The following is a 22,930-nucleotide window of genomic DNA, read 5'->3' on the forward strand; positions in this document are numbered from 1 at the left end:
AAAATATGTACAAGAGAAGAAAAAAAAGGGGAGGGGGGGGGGTAGGTTAAGACTTAGACAGGGGCCATTTTCGAATTGCAGCCTCCTGAAGGTGTATCTTTAGGGCAGTTTTGAAAGTGAGTAGGGTTTTACACTCCTTTACTCCTTTTGGTAGGGCATTCCACATTTTTGATGAATAGCATGAGAACGAGTTCATTCCCTTTGTTGTGCCAAATCTGGGTTGAACATGATTCGTGGAGCTGCCTCTGGTGTTATGATCGTGGACTTCATTAACGCCTTGGAGGTGTTGTGATACCATGAGGAGCATGCATAATCGTAATAACCTTGAATGAGGGCCCCTGCAAGAATCTTCAGAGTACTCTTACTGACTAGACGTCCAATCCTGTACAAAAAGCGTATTCTTTGGTTGACCTTTTTGATCAATCTTTCGGCGTTTTTGTTACCGGAGAGGTTTGCCTCCAAGATGGAACCCAGGTAGGTAATTTCCTCCTTTCTTGTGATAACATCATCACCCACTTTGATCGTGAAACTCTCAGCCTTGCTAAGTTTAGACCTGGACCCAAAGAGGATGGATTCAGTTTTACCCAGGTGTAATGATAGTTTGTTGTCGGAGAGCCAGATACAGATCTTGTTGAGTTCAGTGCTGAGAGTTTTCTCAACCTGCAGCCTGTCCCTGTCCGAGACCGGAAGAGCCGAGTCATCTGCGAACAGGAACAGTTTGCAGTCGCAAGCAGAAGACATATCGTTCACATATATCAGGAACAGTAAAGGTCCTAGTATACTTCCTTGCGGAACACCACAAGTCACTGGGAGGGGAGGGGACTGGGTGCCGTTTACTTCCACCACTTGCTCTCTCCCTTTTTCTCTGCAAGATATACTTATCGACCTGTTCGTAGACTATTTTTTCCATGACTTTTTAGATGGAGCTAATCAATGCTAATCAATGCTAATCAATGCTAATCGATGACCATCAACCACTTTATCAAAGAGACTGACGTCTGTGCACCATGATACAAGATGCATGTTCTATTCCTATCCATTCTGTTCTTGTCCTTGTCTCATATCTTCTGGTCACGTCATGTGTCCACTGTCCAATACTGACATATATTCTCTATGTGTGTGTTAAACTTCAGAACTTGTACAGTAGTGTGATACGGCCTGGTGTCATCTGGTTCTCCACTCAACTGAAACCTCACTCAGCACCCCTTAGAATGATGGAGACTCATAGGCAGTGGTGGAAAAAGTACTCACATTTTCTACTTAAGTAAAAATATCAATACTGCAATGTAGAAATACTCTGTTACAAGTAAAAGGCCTGTGTTCAAAATGTTACTTGAGTAAAAGTACAAAAGTATTGGCATCAAAACAAAATATACAAAAGTACCAAAAGTAAAAGGATACTAAAATGTTATAGCAGATATACAAGCTCACAACGCGTCACAATGCGACTCGTTGTGAGCTTGTAGATCTGCTATTTTCAAATAGCCTAGGTATAAAATAGGGCTAAAGTGGTTAATGTATGTTTTATCATTTTCATTTATATCTGCAAATATATTTTTTTTTCTTCCAATTGTAGTGGAGTAGAAGTACAATATTTGCCTCTGAGATGTAGTGGAGTAGAAGTAAAAGTACTGAACATTGGAAGTACTCCATTAAAGTAAAAATACCTCAAAATTGTACTTATGTACAGTACTTGAGTACATGTACTTAGTTACTTTACACCACTGCTCATAGGGGAACACATGGTGGTTGGTCAACCGAAATCACAACAGGTCCTTTACCTGTCCCTGAGTCCTATATCCTGACATGCGGGTGGCGTATAGGGCCTAATGATGCCCTCAGAATCCTGCTGAGGCTCCTGAGGTGGACATGTTCCAGCAGATTGTTGGTGAACAGTGGTGCTCCCACTCTAGATGCTGTCCTCAGGAATCTGATGCACAGTTTTATGACGAGGTTGAAGGACTAGAAAAATGAAATTATAATGACTGTCTTTAACCAAGAAGAGCAGCATTAGGTATAGTCTTCTTGTTTCTGGAGATGTTGGAGAGCGTGTCTGTGTGTGTTTTTTGTTAGCAGTGATGGAAGAAGTACTCACATGTAGATACACAAGTAGAAGTCCCGTATTCAAAATGTACTTGAGTAAAAGTATCGGAATCAAAATATACTCAAAGTACCAAAAGTAAAAGTACTCATTGTGCAGAATGTATAAAATAGTATAAAAGTTCAAATGTATAAAATAATAATTTGAAAATGCGTATCTGTCTGCTATTTTCAAATGGCCGAAATAGGGATGAAGTGGTAGGTGTGTTTTGTGATAATAATCAAAATGTACCTATTAGAGTCTGAAATAAATATTGGTTAATATTGATTGACTGTAAATAACTCTCTGTCCTTCCAGATACCGCCCCGCCCCTAGGGTGACCACCCGTCCCGAAATTCGCGGGACAGTCCCGAAATTGGACCCTCTGTCCCGCGTCCCGCACAAGCAGGGCAATGTCCCGAAAATCAAAGTTATGGAAAAAAAAAAAAAAAAAAGATTTTATTTTATAAAAAAAAAAAAAAGTTCATTACATTTTTAAGTTAACTTGCAATACCCTCTTATATCTAATCCTAACCCTAAAACCAAAGTAAAGAAACCAAAAACGGGAAAAAAAACGAACCCAATCCGCCCAGAACCGCGAAAAAAACGAACCCAATCCGCCCAGAACCGCAAAAAAATTTCGCGCGCGCGCTTCGCGCGCGCGCGGGAGTGGTCCGCATGCACGTGCGCTGCGCGCGCGTGCATGCGTCCCGCGATGTCCCGCGAAACGGGTTAATCTGTCCCTCAATGGACCTGTCTGGAGGTGGTCACCCTACCGCCCCCACCATCAGTGACGATGATACTAACACCTCGGGGCGACGACGTGATGACGCAACACGCACATTCTCAGTAGCCCCTCCCACATCCTGAATGAAGAGAGAGACCGCTATCCAATGAATATGCTCTGATCTGAGTGAGTGAGTGAACGAACGAACGGTAGCAGCATTGTCTATGGGCTCTAGTCTGCTCCATGGCTCCTCATCAACAGCAGCAGCAGCACTGAAAAACAAAGACATGCCGAGAAGGAGATAACACCTAGTCCTGTCTGTCTGGTCCCTGTCTGTCTGTCTGTGATGGAGAAACAACAACAACAGAAGCTCTTATCCTCTCAGATGCATCTGAAGAGCAGCCTGTTCTCCGTCTGCCTCAGCCCGGTGTCAATGACCTGGAAGGAGCTGCCTCCGTCCGGGAAGAAGAGACGTCTGTCCGGAGGGATCTACCACCCGTTCCGACTCAGTAAGATGTCTATTATTTAGTATTATTATTATGATGATGATGATTATTGTTTAGCTCTGGTCCGTAGCGTTAGAAGGGGTTCTCCTTTAACGCTATGGTACTCTCGAGCCGCTGCCTGGACACCCGCCGTGGCGCAGGCTGCGCAGCCTCTCTTCTTTAGTTAAAAAATAAAAGACACACTTTCGCTACTGACCAAAACAAAGACGGGTTTAAGATGTTGAACGCCTACTTTCCTTAGTGGCAACACTCGGGAACCCTCCACCTCACGTCTAAAATACACATTTTGACCAAAATGCGAAATAATCCTCCGGATGGAAACACGTTTTAGTCACTCCAGTGCGCCCCCTACAGATCCGGTCAATGGGATTTTTCCATTATCCAGATCTGTAGGGGGCGCAGTGGAGCAACTAAAACATTTTTCCATCCGGTGAAATATTTTCTGTTTCTGGCCAAAAAGTGTATTTTAGACGTGAGGTGGGGATCAGAGTGTTCCCACTGAGGAAAGTAGGCGTTCAACATCTTAAAACCGTCTTTGTTTTGGTGAGTAGCGAAAGCGTATTCTTTATTTTTACTAGAGACGAGAGGCTCCGCTACCGGGGGTGTGCGGGCAACGGCTTGAAAGTGCCATAGCGTTAAGGAGAACTCCTTCTAACGCTATGGACCGGGTGCATTTCTCCTTTCCGACATGTCGCCTTTCCGACGTTGACGAACCCTATACCTAACCCTAACCCTAACCATAACCGCACGCGGAAGCCACTAGTCGGAGTGGTGAGATGTCGGAATGGAAGGAGCACCCCCTCTGGACCAGAGCTATATATTGTTATGAACCCTGGCTGTCCGGTTGGGGGTCTCCCACCCGTTTAGACTCAGTAAATTATTCGTATGATGTATTGTTATGGTGATCAGTGTGACTATATTGACTCTGCACCGTGAGGCCGAGCAGCAGCAGCAGCCATGAGGATACAATCTAGCAACAACAACATCCCTTTGTTGATCCGCTACTTTGTCATCGTGCGCATGAACACAATGTAGCGACGCAAAGGCAGAAGTGTCGCTTGTTGTTCATGTGACCCCTAAAAAAAGAACTGATCTACAAGCTAAAACCTTGTAGATCCGTTCTTTTGCTGCGACACCTTCGTGAGATGCTCATGGGGATTTAAATATTAAGTTTAGCGTGGTTCTTGCGTACAGTAGCCTACTACGTATGCTATGCTGGATTGGATAGGTAAATAAAGCGCTGTCCCTTTTATATGATGCTGCTGGTACAGTCCAGTTCATTCATAACATTCGGGGGCTGCCTGCGTATACAGTAGTAGGCCTACGAGTAGCCTTGGATCAAGACTGTCATATATGCATTTTTATCAAGTCTGATTTTTACTTTCGTATTCATTAGATATGCAAATGTCAAAATCGATAAAAAAAAACAAAACATCTACGATAGTCTTGATCCAAGGCTAACGTTACTGAATCATACAGTCTGTCTGTATGTACGCAGTCTGTCTGTTGTAGCTCCTACGGTGTCCTTATGTAAGAGATTATCTGTCTGCCTCCATGTAAGGAAGAGGGTGGCCTTGTTGACATTGGCAGACAGCTATCCCATCATTATGATCATCATCATTATTATCATGCATGCAGTAGAAGATATGGGCCTGCAGCGTGTCTGTAAGAACCTGTTATCCATGCCATGCGGGGTGGAGGGGTCGCACACGTGTCGAGCTGTAGGAATGTAACAACATTCGACCCCCTACCCCCTTCCAGCAATGCAAGCATTTTCTAGGCTATTTATTATGACTCACTGACAGCCAGGGCACACAATGCAAAGTAACTGTTTTGAATATTATTCAAATCAGGCAGGGCTGGGTGTATAATATAGAATTCTCTACTTTATGGACAACATAAGAAAAATAACATTCATAGGCCTATTCTCATTGTTTATTGTAATAGTAAAATACAATAATTAAACAAACAAATACATAACAATAATCTTCGGTCTCCTGTCTAGCCTGTATGTTTCAGGGCTGGTTTATATAAATAGAGATGATATAGGCTACAACAGGGAGAAACATTGAATTGTAAAAGGAGTTTAATATAAAATGTTACAGGGCCGGGTTGAGGTATTTTATGGTCCTCGTATATAATTCTGTCATCAACCCAACTTGACAATTAAAGCCTTAAATCACAATCATGAACTGTCATGAACTTAAGAGGATTAGCTTTTTATACAGGCTCATGTAGTATTTGCCACAGTAAATGTTCAAAAGAAAGCATGAGCGCGGGATTAAGCTAAACTTTATATGCCCTGGTCTGGTGGCAATTCAAAGTCCAGGAGTTAATGTTTGACTTAGATTGAGGATTATTAACACGGATAGTGTTTCACACAAGAGGATGCTTATTTTGTAAAACCTGTAAAAAAGATCCAGTGTCTTATGAGGTTTCTCTTTGAAACGCTCCTATAATGCAGGTAGATCTAATTCATGTTTTTTGCACATTCATTTTGATTGATTGATTGAATGCTTAATTAGTCAGAAATGTAATCAGCACGTGGTACAGTAAGACATTTAGGCTAAAAGGATATCACAAAAAAAGTCCTGGGGACGTGTTTCCATTGTGGTCCTATGTATTCAATTCATCAAACATAGTATACCAATTTAACACAATAATACATGTCATCAACAAATAAACACTATATGTACAAAGTTAGTTATATTAGTTATCACGTAATATATCACTGTTTACCGACGGTATGGCGGTATCTCCCCAAAAAAGTTGTTTTGAATGAAATAAAATAATAATGATTATTATTATAATCTCTGTTATGAACTCGACACTGCGGTATGCATTACACAACCGCGATATAGTATAGTATAGTAATGGAATACAATTTCATCCAAGCCTCCCACCTGTTATCATCATGATTGTCACATGCTGTGGTGACATTTCTCCAGTTGTCACGACACTTTGACATTTCCAGGGAAGTCCTGTGATCAGCATTAGTGTCAACCAAAGGGCAGCAGATGGCCTGCTGATTACCCTCCCTTATTAACCCATGACATGAACCATATACAGTAGGTGGCCAGTGACTTTGACCAGTTTCACTTTCAAAACCTATGCATCATGCATGTCACACAAACAGAATCCAGCACACAACACCAATGGTTTTTGATAATGTGGATTGTGGAAGTTAAATGGTGGATTTGTGGATAGGACTCTATATGAACCAACTTGTTATATCAACAAAACACATTGCATTCTTTTTGTGTGACATGCATGCTGCAAAGGTTTTGAAAGTGAAACTGGTCAAAGTCACTGGCCACCTACTGTAGCATCCTTATTCTGAGGTGAACAGACGCCCAAAATAGCAGATCTACTGGTTTGTAGATCAGCATTGTGAGCTTGTAGCTTGTGAGGACCTCAACATTTAACAACAGAGATATTATTTTAATGGAATATTTAAAAAATTTTGTAAGCCTTACGCCGAAAAATAGCAGATCTACAAGCTGACAACGCGTCACTCTGACGCGAACGGGCCTTTTGCGTGTTGTTGAAGGCAAGGGGCCGGGGGGGGGGCGGGGCCGTAAGAGCAAGGGCAATCCGACGAGCAGCGACGCGATCAGGCAAAATGATTAAATGTCAGCCAGGAACGCCTAACCGCCGAAAAGACCCATCCAGGTCCAAGAGGCGTCTGCCGGGCGGTGGGTCAATGCCACAAAGTAGTGGTATTGACGCACTACTATCACTTGATCACTCTTATGGCATGAGCACACCTAGGTTGGCACACCACAGACTAGCTGATTCTGTGGAGAGCAATTGCTCCCATCCAAAGAAGTGAGCACTTTTAAAACAAAAACATGTGTGTATATATCTGTTTGCAGTGATGTATTTGAGCACTTTTAAAACAAAAACATGTGTATATATCTGTTTGCAGTGATGTATTTTGTACAAGTTTGATACTTTTGTGTGATTGTTGCATGTTTGCACTAACTTTTAACTTGCATGTGTGCTATTTGTATGTACAGTTTTTATATGCTAAAAAGCTAAATTAAGTTTGCACTTGCATGTATGCAACATTTGTTGCAATTGTCCCAAAAGTGTTATTAAGTATAGGGGAAATGCTGCTAATTGTCCCAAAAGTGACTGCAAAAGATTGCTGTGGAGAGCAATTGCTCCCATCCAAAGAGTGAGCACTTTTAAAACAAAAACGTGTGTGTATATATCTGTTTGCAGTGATGTATTTGAGCACTTTTAAAACAAAAACATGTGTATATATCTGTTTGCAGTGATGTATTTTGTACAAGTTTGATACTTTTGTGTGATTCTTGCACTAACTTTTAACTTGCGAAGAAATGCTGCTAATTGTCCCAAAAGTGACTGCAAAAGATTGCTGCTTGTTTGAAAATAAAGCACCTTTGGAATTGAAGCACAATGACAAATATTCTCTGCCTTTCTAATTAAATATCAACACTTTGCTATGTGAACCATCAACCCAAATGTTTTCTTTATTTAGAGAAATTAAAAATGTAAAATACAAAAGTAGTCGTAGTAATAGTGAATTAGCAAACTGGACATTTAGACTCGATGTTTCCTTGATCCTCATCTTGCGCTAATGCACGCAACTGTTTCTCATGTTTTCTTTATTTAGAGAAATTAAAAATGTAAAATACAAAAGTAGTCGTAGTAATAGTGAATTAGCAAACTGGACATTTAGACTCAATGTTTCCTTGATCCTCATCTTGCGCTAATGCACGCAACTGTTTCTCATAAGCGTGCATCCGTTGTCCGTCAACCACACAGCCATCTGTGCCGCGATGCGTCTGTGCCTGTCTGCCCCTCGCTTGGTGTGGGCGGGGCTATCCGTCCAGGATGTGACGCAGTAACTAGAGGCGTCACCAGCCCCGCCCCCCCCCCGGCCCCTTGCCTTCAACAACACGCAAAAGGCCCGTTCGCCACTCTGACACTGTGTAACACGTTGTCAGCTTGTAGATCAGCTATGTTTCGGTGCATGACGCTGGCATGCAACTAAGTATAAATCATGTTTAACTCAATTCCAAGGACCAGGAAAATGGCCCTCAATCTCACACACACACACACACACACACACACACACACACACACACACACACACACACACACACACACTTAAGTATCCGTTTAAAAATGGTCATGCCTGAGCTCGTGCAACTATTCAAAGGTCAGCTCTGTGAGAGGCCATGTCTGTTTCCACACCAAAACTCCCAAATCGTTTTGATCTCCTTTTTGTCTGTGGTCGGCTAGAATTAGTCTCACCAGTTTACACAACAAGGAAGACTGAGAGAGAAACGTCAGAGGTTCAGCCTAAAATGGAACACTGGAGCACACCAATGAAAATGTATGTGTACCCAAAATGGGTGCACTTGTCTGGATCCCAATTTAGATGCTACCTACAGACAGACATTGTGTAGATGCATGTTTGGTTGACAGTTGACACATGCTGGGTTTGATCTTTACCTGCAGTAACAGTAAAGGTCATTACACACCGCGATTATGCGAATATACGCAAAATTCGGACTCGTTCCGAATAATTAAAAGACGCTTTTTCGCTCCATGGAAGCTTGCTTTGACTTTATAAGGTTTTAAAAAAAAACGTATTCGCATGAAAAAAACGCCCCCAGTGTGTAAGGAGCTTAAGCTAAGGAAGAGTGGGCACCTCGATGTAAAATAGTGTATTTGGTCAAAACAGAGAAAAAAAAGAAAACGGTCTTAAATAATATAAAGTATACATGATAAGAACATGATTGCACTTTTCACAATGAATGTCTAAAATTTCTACAAATTGCTACAAAACCTGTACATCCAATCATGTTGGGCATAAACAATAAGTTGAAGGGTAAATTTAGGTCTAATGATGATAGTACTGTGCATGTTCACATCATACACTTTACATTACTTACATTTTCTATTTTTTTTTTTTTTTTTTACATTTTGGACAAAACAGGAAACGTTACATCGAGGTGCCAACTCTTTTTTATTTGTGTAGCACTTGGAGGGTTCATACAGCTTATACTCCAAGCTCTGGATAAGCTGCTCAATGCTTAAATTGTAACAATGAGCACAACTGTTAAAAAGACATTCCAGCATTACAGTCACAACCGGGCCCATTGTGCTCCTCACATTTTTTTTCTTGCGGTCGTGAGAAAACCACAATTAGATTGACTTCCTTGGCCTGCTGGCAGCGAGGGCAGGACACTTGGCGCTGATGGCTGTAGTGGTTGTGAGATAAGCTGCAGACTGACATACTGGCACATACTGTACAAGGACACTCTTGATTAATCGAATACACAGGACCACCGTGGAAACAAGCCCTCAGGCCTTTTTGTGTTATCCTTTTAGCATTATTGTATAACTGTCTCTCATTCTGTGCTTTTTGCAAACTGTTTTCAATCAATCAATCAAACAGGAATGTGGGCATTAAAGGCTGTTACAATCATGAAATTCTAATTGACGCTTGATTGTCATACCAATAATTGCGATTAACAATTTAATAGTGTTTTACATTAGACATTGAAACATATTAATAATAATATATATATATTTTTTAATACTTTTTAGACTGTAAATTAAAATTGCATGGGGCACAGATATGACAAATATAACTTCAGGCAGCAGCAGCCACGCAGTATAAATGTAACAGGATGCCAGTGTAGTGAAGTTATTATAGGTTAAGCACCACTTGTGGGGTAAATGAGTCGTTGAGTCGTTGAGTGCCGGTATAGCTGTACTGGAACACTAACCTAGTGTGATGAGCACTTGAACCTACATGCTCCACTGCCACGCTCCTTGTTGGTGTTTCTTTCTAAAGCCCCATGAATATTTGATCATTAGATTGACCCATATCCTGATGACTGTCAGGTCACATGACGTGTCATAGGGCATAGGAGGCTATGTGTACACGAACATGGGCAAGAGAACAATGATGCGTAGAAGAAGTGCTTCCTTATATAGCAGTGGTTCTCAGAGTGCGGTTCGGGGACTCCCAGGGGTCCTTGAGAACCAAATGGACCCTTATAGGTCTGTAACTCTGACAGTGTACAAAATAAATGGAACCAAATGGACCCTTGTGGGTCTGTAACTCTGACAGTGTACACAATAAATGGAACCAAATGGACCCTTGTGGGTCTGTAACTCTCAGAGTGTACAAATGGAACCAAATGGACCCGTAAGGGTCCATTTGTACACTTTGAGAGTTATGGGGGTCTGTGGCCTAATGAACACCAAACTGGGGGTCCTTGAAATAAATAAAAAAACAGTTTGAGAACTTATTAGCAAAACAGCAGCCTGTGGTCTTCCACCAATTGTAGAAATGCTCATGTCAACTCCTAAAACTGAGTTGGTTTCAAAGGCTTTTATTAGAGATTATCTTGCGTGTTATGCATGGTTTGGATAATCGGACAAACTGTTAACATAAGAAAACACTCCGTTTCGAAGAAAGAGAAATCTTTTAATGTTCATTAATCCATATATCTTTACCCACTTAAAACAGCCTGTCTACAAGCTCACAACTTGTCCCATAGAGTACTGTGTTGTGTGCTTGTAGATGAGTCATTTTCACTACTTTTGTAAGTCGAGAATAGTTTTAGGGGAAAACAATAATTGCTGGAAAGATTTGCTCAAAATAGGGTCACCGTGGTTAATATATGGGGTCTGATTTGTCATAGTATTATGATTAGCCTATGTCAGACAGTATTATTTTCTTTAAAAGGAGTTGTCACTTATGATTTTTGGGAAAAATACTACAATTTGCAAAGTTCAACAATAGCCACCACAGCAAATTGGGGTAGCCTGGCGCTACATGACATTTTAATGTTTTTTCTAATGGTAGATAGGCCTATATTGAGTCATCTTTGAGCTATCATTGTGAATTTGTGACTAAACAACACCGTGGACTGTTGTCTCAGATGCACACAGTAGCATTATACACTTTATATAATGTTGTGAGTCACCTCCATTGAGATGATGGCTATGGGCAGTGGATTTACAGTTATCATAACACAACTGTAATTATCCTGTCATTCCCTGGGTAATGGAGCTGCATGTGGACTCTATCGTCGCTGTCGGGTGGAAACCTTGTATGTCCAAAAACGTTACTATTCAGGAAATGGACAAAAAATAAACTGTGTTCCAATGGGTGCAATGTAGTTATTATTTTGTCACAAGCTCTTCTTAATACCTTCTTCTGAAATACCGACTTTTGAAATATGGAGATACAAGGTTTCTACCCGATAACATACAACGACATGCCTCAAAGATAAATAGTCATTTACCCTACCGCTAGCTTATCTGTGTGTCATGTTACTTCATTTCGCTGGCCCACACTATCTAGCATCTGAAGTTGTCAGGCTTTTCTCCCCCGTTTATTTCCCCGATATATGGGCTTTGGACTGAAGCCAATTCATCTCCGAAGCTGAGAGGCAGCAATGTTCAGCTAGAGATATATCTGGGCTGATCACAAGCCTATAAAATGGGAGAAATCTCTCAAAATGAGGCAATTCCAAGGACCTTTAGTGAAATAATCACCTCCACAGATGAGAAGGGAAATGGAGGTTTGCGATAAAATAACCTTTCCTTTCTTTTTTTTGTCGTTTACCGTGAAGCCCCGGGGCATAATTGATTTCTCTTAGATTCTTTTTTTTGTGAAAGATCATTCTCTGACTGAGAGGAGTAACACGACCCCGAGGTCTCACCCCATAATTGAAATTTCTGGATTAAATGGCGCTGCCACTCAATTCCTGTTCAACAATACATGTTTAATATAAATAGACGCTGCGGGGGCTCAAATCAAACAGCAAACACAAAGAAAGATGAAGTGAGGTGCCGAAGGCTGAACAGAAATATATCTTTCAAGACCTTGGACGAGAGCCGGCAGCATTCAGTCAAAAGGTGAACACGTGGCACTTTTATCTAACAGGCTCGGTTTGCATGTTTTTGAGTTTACTGCCTTTCAGTGCTGGCATTTTGCATATTGCTTTCTTTCCCAGTACTCTGGCAGTGTTGCCATCTCTGCTTAATATAAGCGACTTTGGGCTTGTTTTTCTGTAAAGTCACTTTATTTTGGGGGGGGTGGGGCGGGCTTGTTTCTGAAGTGTATGCTTGTTTCCTAATGATGTTAAAACCAGTGGATCTGAAACATTTTCATGGCAAGGATCCACAGATTAATATGTATTTGTCCGCTGACCCCCCATCTGAAATATTTTGTGCCATGGACCCCCCCCCCCCCCATACAAGATTTGTGTTGTACAAAGTTTCAAAGATATTCCAGATTTCCTGTATATATATTTTTTTTGGAAAATGGCCGATCTACAAGCTCACAACGACGCGTTGTGAGCTTGTAGATTGGCTATTTTCAAATATGCCTTAGCCTAGTCTCTTCTATTTGGGCTAGTTTTCACAGACCTGGTTGCCTTATTCTCTCGCAAAATCTGGCAACGCTGTACTCTGGCTATCCCTTCTGTTCCCTAGCCCAGTCCCAGCTAAACATAGAGCATTACTCTTGCTTTAACAGTGGTTGACAATCAAAGTCGAACACACACAAACACCCACATGCAGACTGGATTTATGTAATTAAAGGTATAGGATGTAACTTTGCCCTGTGTTTACGCAACAAAACAAGAAATGCATATAGTTTTTTTTACCAATCATTTCCCTCTGCACCAGCAGTTATTATCAGCCAATGGAGTAGTGTGGTGGTGTTTACCTGCAGAAACACACTGCCCTCTCACTGTATTTTGGTGTTTTCACTGTTGTTTTGGTAGACGCCTCGACGGGGACGTTTTTGGGCAAACAAAACAAACCGTGATAATCTGCTGGTATAGAGGGAGATGATGGGTAAAAAAATGTATATATTGTGTTGTTATAAACACAGGTCGAAGCTACATACTGTGCCTTTAACTTGAGTTGAAATGGGTTTCCTTTCTTCTACACGTGTGACGTGTCTAACTGCTGAGAGCGAAGGACGAAGGAAAATGTCCTTACTGTAGATAAATAGACGTGTTGTTGTCGTCAACCCTCCGGAGGGAGGGTCACAGGTGTCAAGGAGATGCAAGGAGTTTTCCTTTCGTTGCTCAGTGACCTTTCTTTTCCACAGTAACACATTCATTGCCCCTTCTCCTGCAGGTTTCTGCCCTGCTAGGTTCCAACGCAGAGGAGAGTCAGGTAGGAGAACACCTTATTTGACCACCATGCTGCTGGTGGTCAAATAACAACCCTCTGCAGTTATTAGTGGAGAATGAACTGCGTGTTGCTTTTAGTGGGGAAAAGTGCTTCTGTCTGCTGTATTTGATGAAGTAAAAAAAAAGAAGCTACAATCCAGGACTTATTTTAATGAATAAAATGCTAGTTTAAGTCCCCCTACTCTTCCATTGAGACATTTAGACCCTGGTGGTGACAGGGTACGTAGGACACAGACTGGTTGACAATGTCAATGAAGCCGAGGGCGCACATAGCGGATTAACTGGACATTACTAGATCTTTAGGACAGTATTGTCCTATAACTCTCCATTGGGAGAGCATGGGACAAAGGAACGAAAACATACGGATTGTAGCTTTTAACAAGGGAAAGTTTTATTCAAGGAGTAGTTCACCCAAATAATGACTTATTTTCTATCAATTACACACCCCATGAAGCATTGAGATTTTTTTGTTTTTGTCGCATTCCTAAGCCAATAATTTGATACCGGTAGGATACATTAGCATCTTTCCGCCAGTAATCAAATTATTGGCTTACAAAAGCAAAAAATAAATCTCCATGAAATCGATGCTTCATGGGGTGTGTAATTGATAGAAAATAAGTATTTCTTTGGGTGAACTACTCCTTTAACGGCCAAATATTTTTGTTTTGGCTCATACCTGGGATTTGTCCTCTGCATTTTAAGCCCTCCTAAATATTGGGAGCAGTGGGCGGCCAGCGAACGGCACCCAGGGAGCAGTTAGGGGTGCCAGTATATCTTTGCTCAAGGACACTTTGACACCATGCCAGGAGGGGACGACTACTCAACCTCCTGAGCCACCGCTGCCCTGGAAAGAAATGTCTGTGCAGGAAATTAGATTTTATTTTGTATTTATCGTTTTGTGCCAGAGACCCCCAGAAGAGAAGATCTGTGTTTTTAAAAAAAAGTCCAAAACAAATTCATAATCTTCCAAACATTGTCGAGATTTTTCAAAACAAAATAAAAACAGATATCAGATGTACAAGCTCGCAGCGCAGCACGAAGTGACGCACTGTGAGCTTGTACATCTGCTATTTTTGAATAGCCAACGTATAAATGGATAACGTGGTTAAACTAATTGTGATGCTGTACTGAACACATTTTGCTGGGGACCCCCTGGAACCCCCTCCCAGGACACCTGGTGGGGATCCCCAGACCCCACTTTGAGAACCACTGGAAAAAACCACATGAACCCTATAGCGTCTCTATTCTGGGGGTGACCATTCGGCGACAATAGCAGATTTACAAGCTCACAACAACGTGTCACATTGAAACATGTTGTGAGCCTTATCGGCTATTTTTGGAGCAAAGAGATTTGGTGTGGACTCGAGGGGCGAGAAAACAAAGTTAGGGACGTTGGTCACGATATATAGCGGTTCGAGCGGTCAAGCTCAAAACGTGCATGAAGCCCCAAATTGCATGGTGTGTCCTCATTGGCATACAGAGTGCCCAGGGCCAGAGATAGATAGTCATAATAATTATATTCCCATTCAAACATCAAATACAGCAGAAGTCTGCTTTTGTGAGTGGTTGTGGTTTGGTTTCTAGTGCAATGTGTGTTGTGAATTGTTGCTTATACTGTACTGTACTCCTGCCAATAACAGGGCTCTGGACTGTGACCATTTTGGTCACAGTTTATGAAGCTTTCATAGATGGCTTCATCAACAGACTTGTTTGATAGCAATATCATCAGTGTTGGGTCAATTCATGCTTTCTGTTTTTTCTACTAATGTTGGATTCATGTTAATGTGTCTTTTCAGACCTTTAACCCCTTAACCCCTGATACTTAGTAAACTTGACCGTTACTTGGCTCTGCACTTGGTCTGCTCTTTTTTTCCCTCTACACCAAACGTCTCACAAAGATTTGGAGACCCCGCCCCCCCCCCCCCTGTAGTAACTCTGAGGACCCCCTAGGCGCCTCAGACCCCCTGTTGAAGACCCCTGCTCTAATTTCTTCCACTCAGTTTTAGCAACAAAAGCTGTGAGACTTTCCTCAGTCTCTAGAAGCTGAGAGAAGCGTTGAACAGACTTGTGAAGCAGCTGAAACAGCTTTCCACTGTAACAGTGTGGATGTGACACAGTTTCATGCCGAGCCATGCCGGTACATGACTGCTAGGCACGTGCGTTCACCAACGTTGAGCTTCGTGCGGACATGCCCGGGCATATGCATTCAGTATGCTGAGGTACGCTGTTGCGCCTTTCTAATGTACGCAGATGTCATGCACTATAGGGAATACAAGGGACTACATTTCAAACACAAGTGTTTGAAATGTATTTTTATTTTACTAAATTTAATAAATAAGGCAATAGTCAAAACAAACTGGTATGATTACTGACTTGCTCACACCTCATTATGAGGTGTGAGCAAGTCGGTAATCAGTCATGTCTGCAGTGTATGGATGACATCTGGAATGTGCTGTGTGAGTGTTGTATAAAAAGGTGCAAGGCAACCTAAACAAAAAGGGTCAAACAGGCCTGGTAGCAACCCAAGCAGAGCCTCCTGCCTCTGGAGAGGAAATGGAGAGAATGAGAGGTTCCTTCAGAGGTCCATATATACTCCCCCAAACCCATAACCCTCAGGTATCAGTTGTGGTCGTCTGACGGCCTGCTCCACTCTGGCTATCACCACGGCTGTCGGCTAGCCAACAGTGAGGCGGAGGGGCAGGGCCGTCACAGCGGACCCAAGCAGAGTCCAGAACCTGTATGCCACGTCTCTAAACCAGTAGAAACGTGTCCCTGTTAGTAGGATGAAATTATTAGCGTGAGTGTCATAATTGCTATCTTTATATTTTTTACAGCATAGCATCATGCCAAACATATGTCTTTAATTCTGAACAATCTTATGACCATGTCAAGCTGCCGAGAGTAAAAACCTTTTTGGCCCGTCTTCTAACCACTTAAATCCTATATACTGTGCTTTGTTTACTCTGGGACCTAGCTAGCTTGTAGATCTGACCTGATCTTTTCACGGAATGTTCGCCGATAGGCCCAGAATAGGGAGGGATGCTAAGGGTACACGTGTTTTAACCTTAAGTCTTTTCATCAAATTGAGTGACTTGAGTTGCACAGGGATCTCTCCCTGAACTATTTGTTTTTTAGTATCTTGTTCTGACCCCGACCTAGTTTTCTCTTTAAGAAGGATGTGGTACCTTGGGGCAGTTCGCCGGTGTCAGGTTTTACCTCATAGTGAGCAGCGCTGTCTGTAAACCGCAGAGTTAAATGCCTCCTAAGCCCTCTCTCACAATAAAAGCACGAACGTGGCCTTGGCACAATTTATCCTTTTAATCTGTTTTGTTCTTCTGAGAGTAGCAGGCATGTTATTGTCCCTTGGTCTTATGGAGTGATAATTTTGTTGCTGTAACTTTTTGTTCAAATGAACGCCCTACTTGATCATAGTATCATTACTACAGCGTCACACAAAAGCATCAAAAATAGCAGATCCACAAGCTCGCAATGCGTTTTGAACTTGTAGATCTGCTACTTTTGCTACTTCTGAATTTGAACCCTGAAAAGTAACAGTTCTGGACATGTGATGTTTCCACCCGACAGAGACAATTTCATAAGGTACATTTTTCATACTGGGCTTCCTGTATCTTTAAAGGATCTACACCATGAATTTAAAAAAAAAAATGATATTTAATATCATATGGTGTATGTCCCTCAAACCTTTTTCAAAAGGTTTGAGCCTAAATCATCACTCAGATATACTCATCCCAAGTCAATTGTCTCTGGCTTATACAGCACTTTCAGCTGCAATACCAAAACGTCCTCTTGGGCAGGGGGGGGCTACTGAGCAATTCTGTCTGGCCAGCATCAATGCAATGGCAATGCAAGTGATGTCACTTGCATTGCCATTCTGAAATGGCCTGTTCAGACACGCCCATTCTGAAAATCTCTGAAATGAGAATGAATGACTGAATGTTAAAAAAAAATGAAATTCATGGTGTAGACCCTTTAACTCTTTAAGACCGCGGAAAGCATCATTTGTGTCATTTTTAAGATTTCTTTGGCAATTCAAAAATAGCAGATATACAAGCTCACAGCGTGAGTGCCGCGCTATGAGCTTCTAGATCTGCTATATTTGAAAAATCGTGAACACTTGTGCAAATCTTGGAATATGCCTTTTAAAGTGAACATTTGTAAAATATTTAGTTCCAGGGGCCCCCAGAAGCAAAGATTTGAGGTATAATAATATTTGCACAAATGTTCATGATTATTCAAAAATAGTAGATCTACAAGCTCATGGTGCGGCACTCTGTGCCGCGCCATGAGCTTGTATATCTGCTATTTTTGAATAGCCAAATAAATCTTAAAATGACAGAGACGCGTCCCCGGATTGAATGGGTTAAAACGGCAGTACAATAGTTTCCTCTAGGCCTCGATCATTAAAACTGAAAGGCCCTAATAGTCGTATTGGCATACTGCCTTTTTAAATGCATGAAAGATGCAGTCATTTTAAAAAGCCATCAAAGTTACATCATTGCTTTGATCGTGGGCTCTTGTCTTTTTTTTTTTTTTCAGTTCTCCAGTTCCTCTGTATTTAAATAACCATACAGAGAGGCCTCTTTGTGAAGCACTGCTAGAATATGAGTCTCTTCTCCCTTCTCTGTGGACAAGAAAATTTGATCCGCCGATTCCACACCCATGCTGTGCCGTGTGTTATTGTATAAGCGCTATGGAGGCATCACAGAGGCCATCCCCTCAGGCAGGCTCTGCTACGTTATGTTATTTTATGTTATGTAAGCCATTATTATCGCATGTCAGTGACTCATCCCAGTGCTTTGCCTGTGCAGTAATAAGGAAGAATTGTGGCCTGTTAAAGGTAGGGTAACTGAAAAATGTTTGGTTAAAACATTTTTTTTTGTAAAAAGGTTAAAGGAGGAAGGAGTTCACCCAAAAAATTACTTATTTTCTATCAATTGCACACCTTATGAAGCCTTGAATCCATGGATTCTTTTTTGTTTTTGTCGTATTCCTAAGCTAATAATTTGATTCCCGTCTCCTACCGGCTAATGTATCCGGTAGGATACACAAAGTAGATTATTTGTGTCTCCTACCGGAAATACACACGGTCATCAAATTATTGTCTTAGGAATGCAACAAAAACTAAAATAAATCCATGGATTCAAGGCTTCATGGGGTGTGTAATTGATAGAAAATAAGTAATTTTTTGGGTGAACTCCTCCTTTAAAGCACTATATTCTGATAGTAATCATTGCTGTGGAGTGTTTATTCAGTAACAGGGTTATCCCTGTCTCTCCAGCTCTTTAATAAACAGAAAATACATTTTCGGGTAGGTGACAAAATGTCAGCCAATCAGGAGAGAGTACCCATTTATCATTGTTCCAGTTCCAATTTTGTCTGCTCATTTCTTTGTGTCATCACTTCCAATTTCACTTCCATTTTCTGTTTTAATAAAGAGCTGGAGAGAGATGAAGACCCCGGTTACTGAACAAACACTATATAGCAATGGTAACTATCAGAATATAGAGCTATTTAACACAAAGAAAATAACTTGCCCTACCTTTAGCCTGAATATGAATGTGATTCTGGGTTTTTTATGTATTAATTTTGCTTGGTTGATGATACGCTAGGCTCAGTAGATTGGTTTGCCAGGAGGCAGAGCTGGAGGTGGCAGAATTGACGACGCTACGATTCTCATTAGGAGTGTCAAGGAAGGACAGGATCAGCCCAGGTTAGAAGGTTTGGGGATACAAGAAGAGAGGCGAGGTTGAGATGGTTTGGACATGTTGCGGAGGAGGGATGAGGGGAACATTGGGAGAAGGATGCTGAAGATGGAGAGAGCTGCCAGGCAAGAGGAGAAGAGGAAGGCCACACAGGAGGAGGTTTGTGGATGAGGTGTGAGAGAGGACATGCAGGTGGCTGGAGTAACCGAGGAAGATGAGGAAAACGGAAGCAGACGGAAACAGTCAGATGATCCGTTATGATGACAGCCCCTGATGGGAATTAGCCAGAATAAGAAGAAGGGTTCTTAACGATTCCGATTCCTTAACAGTCCGATTCCTTAATGGTTCCTTTTAAATAATTCCTATGGGGGTTCCAAATGGACCCTTACCGGTTTATAACTCATATAAGTATAAGTGTACAAATGGAACCAAATCCCTCACGGGCCAATTTGCTTCCATTTGTACACTCTCAGAGTTATGCTGGTCCTTGAAATGAAAAAGTTTGAGAACCACTGGTATTATTATTGTGTAACCAGCTCTGTCAGTGTGATCCGATTCATCAATGTTAGATCCGGTTCCTCCGGTCCTGGATCCCAACCCTAATTATGATGATTATAATTTTTTAATGTATTATTATTACTATTATTAATGTACCCTTACAAAACAGCAGTGACTAGTACCGTCTCACAGAGAAAGGCTCCTATTCAGCACTTATCTCACGATGTCTCTTGTGACACAACCAACCGTTTTGCGTCCTGGCCTCTTGACAAAGACAACGTCCGCTGTTCCTCAAGCTCGACTGAGCCGCAGCAGCAAGGTCACAGCCATAAAGCAAGCTAATTCCCTTTTTTTTTAGGTGCATTTTCACTCTTAACACCTGACCGTTAAAAGGACAACATAAAAAAAAGCCCCTGCGCTCCTAAACGCTAACAGATTGCTCTTCCCTTTGGAGATAGAGGTAATTGCTCTCCAGCGAGCGTATCCTAGCGCTTTGTCAAGGTTGGCCCGCGCCGCGCAGTTTCTCATTCAAACACTCCTTAGCCCCCTGTGCCCCCCCTCGGGACAACCATTACCCTGCTTAGTTTACTTTCATAATGAGCCAACGGTTGCCTGTTGTGTGAATTGTGTAAAAGATAATGCCGCATGTAATTGCCAGAAAATAATGTCTTTGAGGGTGTGCAGGTGAGAGTTCTAGAATGGTTTTACGGCTGGCGAGTGCTTTATACAATTTCATGACAATACAAACAAACTGACAAATACACAGACAGAGAATATGCATATTATACACCCCAAGCACAATTAATTAAACCTTTAATCCATTAAGACCAGGAAAGCATCCGTGTCATTTTAGATTTCTTTGGCTATTCAAAAATAGCAGATATACAAGCTCATAGTGTGGCACTCGGTGCCGCACTATGAGCTTTTTTTAAATATCTTGACAATTTGTGCAAATCTTTGAATATACATATATATATATATTTTAAAGCGAAATGTTTTAACTCATTCAGTGCCATTGACGTCACCGACGTCACGTTTTTATAAGCCCAGGGTGCCAATTACGTCGCCGACGTCATGACATTTTTCTTTTATTTTGTATTATTATTATTATTATTATTATTATTATTATTTATTTATTTTAATGTTCAGAACCCAAGATATGATGATTTGAAGATTTGCTGCTCCATTCACTTCTTGTTTAACATCTTACTGAAAAAGGCTGTATCTCGCTTCCTAAGCACTTTTTTTTTTACAATGTATTTTTGGCTCTGGCACTCCAATATTTGCTTATTGCTTATTAAATATTTTGAGATGGGGGGTCCTTGACATGGGAAAAGTTGGAGCACCACTGATATAGCAACCAAACAACAAAAATTATATGTATTTGGCCGCAGACCCCCATCTCAAAATACTTTGTTCCAGGGACCACCCAGAAACAAAGATTTTTGTTAAAGATGTTCGCTTTAAAAGAATATATAAAATCAAAGATTTGCACAAAGTTTCGCACTCGGTGCCGCGCTATGAGCTTATAGATCTGCTATTTTTTTTTAATAGCCAAAGAAATCTAAAATGACACGGATGCGTTCCCGGTCTTAATGGGTTAACACAACCAGTACGCCGCATGCATTTTAAGTGCATTTTCAGAGCATTTTAATAATAAATCAATCCACTGTGTTCCGGCTGGGATCAATGGAACTAATGTAGTAAAAGTTCTCGGTATCGCAAAGAAAACTCATTTTGTTTTTAAAGAAAAAAATACAGTGACTTACAGTGAGTCAGTGACCCCAGAAGGCATTAGAAAGTACTCAGGGTTTTAACTTTTTTTCTTCCTACAGCTGGCTCACACACCAACTTCTCTTTCTCACTTCCGCTAAGTGAAACTCTGTCCCATGGTGCCTAAAGTTTGTTTATGTGTGGATGGAGGCCTGGGCCTGCCATCCACACTTACATAATCACGTTGTTGACGGTAATAATAACTGATGGAGTGTTTACGACGAGACGGTGACCGTGTTTGACAGCGGCTCGTGATTTGAATCAACAGGCGATCTGATCTCCCACCCGCACCTTCCACAAGGTTATGTGTCCTCGAACGCTATTATAGGTTGGTTAAAGGGATAGTTCACCAGAAAAAAAACGCGGAACCACTGCCGGTCATCAAATTATTCGCTTAGAAATGCGACGAAAACAAAAAAAAATCCATGAATTCAAGTCTCCATGGGTTGAATAATCCATAGAATCTTTTTCATTTTGAGGATGAACTATTTTCAAAACATTTAGAAAATTTGGGAGAAATGTAGAAAAAGTTTGCAATGTGATGCATTGTGAGTTTGCCTTGTAGATCTGCTATTTTCACTATTTCTTAAAAGAAATGCATAAATTTTTTGTAATATATTTTGAAACTTTGTGTGTGCGTGCGTGGGAAACATTAAAAAAAAAAAATTACTCACGAGTCATGACGCCAAGAAATCGGTCCGTGACTCAAAAATGGGTCCCGGTCCATTGTTTGGGAACCCCTGCCCTAAAAGAACCCAGCAGGAAGAAAAGCTTTTAATGTGACCCTTAACCCTTTAAGGCCTGAAGCCGATTCTACAAATGTCTTCCAAATCCCAACTGTATTCTGAAAAAAACGTATATCTATATCAGTGGTGCTCAATCTTTTTCATGTCAAGGACCCCCAAAATGATGTGTATTTGGCCACGGACCCCCATCTCAAAATATGTTGTTCCAGGGACCCCCAGAAGCAAGGATTTGAGTAAAAAGAATTCGCTTTAAAATAATATAAATATATTATTTTTTTAATACAATAATTTAATAAAAATTTATAAAACATTATAAAATTTAATAAAAAGTTCTCGATTTTTCAAAAATAGCAGATCTACATGCTCATAGCGCGGCACTCGGTGCCGCGCTATGAGCTTGTATATCTGCTATTTTTGAATAGCCAAAGTGTAAAATAATGCTTTTTTAGCTCAAATCAAAAAGTGACACAGATGCGTCCCAGGTCATAATGGGTTAAAGGAAGGTGATCAAAGCCTTAACTACGTCTGCAACAATAGATTAAACATGAACCATTAACATCTCTGTCCTCACTTGACTGTTCCATTGTTTATAGTTATAATTCCGGGCCTTTATTGTTCCTTCTCCATGATAAAATCACCTTCATAATCGCCACATCCTCATAACATCCCACC

The 22,930-nt window shown here is 41.2% G+C and overlaps 1 protein-coding gene across 3 annotated transcripts in view; it reads left to right on the forward strand.

Moving 5' to 3' along the window:
• The first annotated feature begins 3,014 nt into the window (after positions 1-3,014).
• The window catches only part of cerk (ceramide kinase), a 43,128-nt gene continuing 23,212 nt past the window's right edge, over positions 3,015-22,930 (forward strand). For 2 of the 3 annotated variants that reach the window (XR_013933710.1, XM_080436957.1), the window contains exons 1-2: positions 3,015-3,316; positions 13,463-13,501. Coding sequence is in view for 2 of the 3 variants with exons in the window: in XM_080436957.1 (XP_080293083.1) it covers positions 3,154-3,316; positions 13,463-13,501 (202 nt within the window). In the remaining variant the exon portion in view is untranslated. The remainder of the gene's footprint in view (positions 3,317-13,462; positions 13,502-22,930) is intronic. The other variant, XM_080436958.1, reaches the window with a different exon arrangement.

Source organism: Gymnoscopelus braueri, assembly GCF_963280865.1.
Source record: "Gymnoscopelus braueri genome assembly, chromosome: 9".
Taxonomy (NCBI): Eukaryota; Metazoa; Chordata; class Actinopteri; order Myctophiformes; family Myctophidae; genus Gymnoscopelus; species Gymnoscopelus braueri.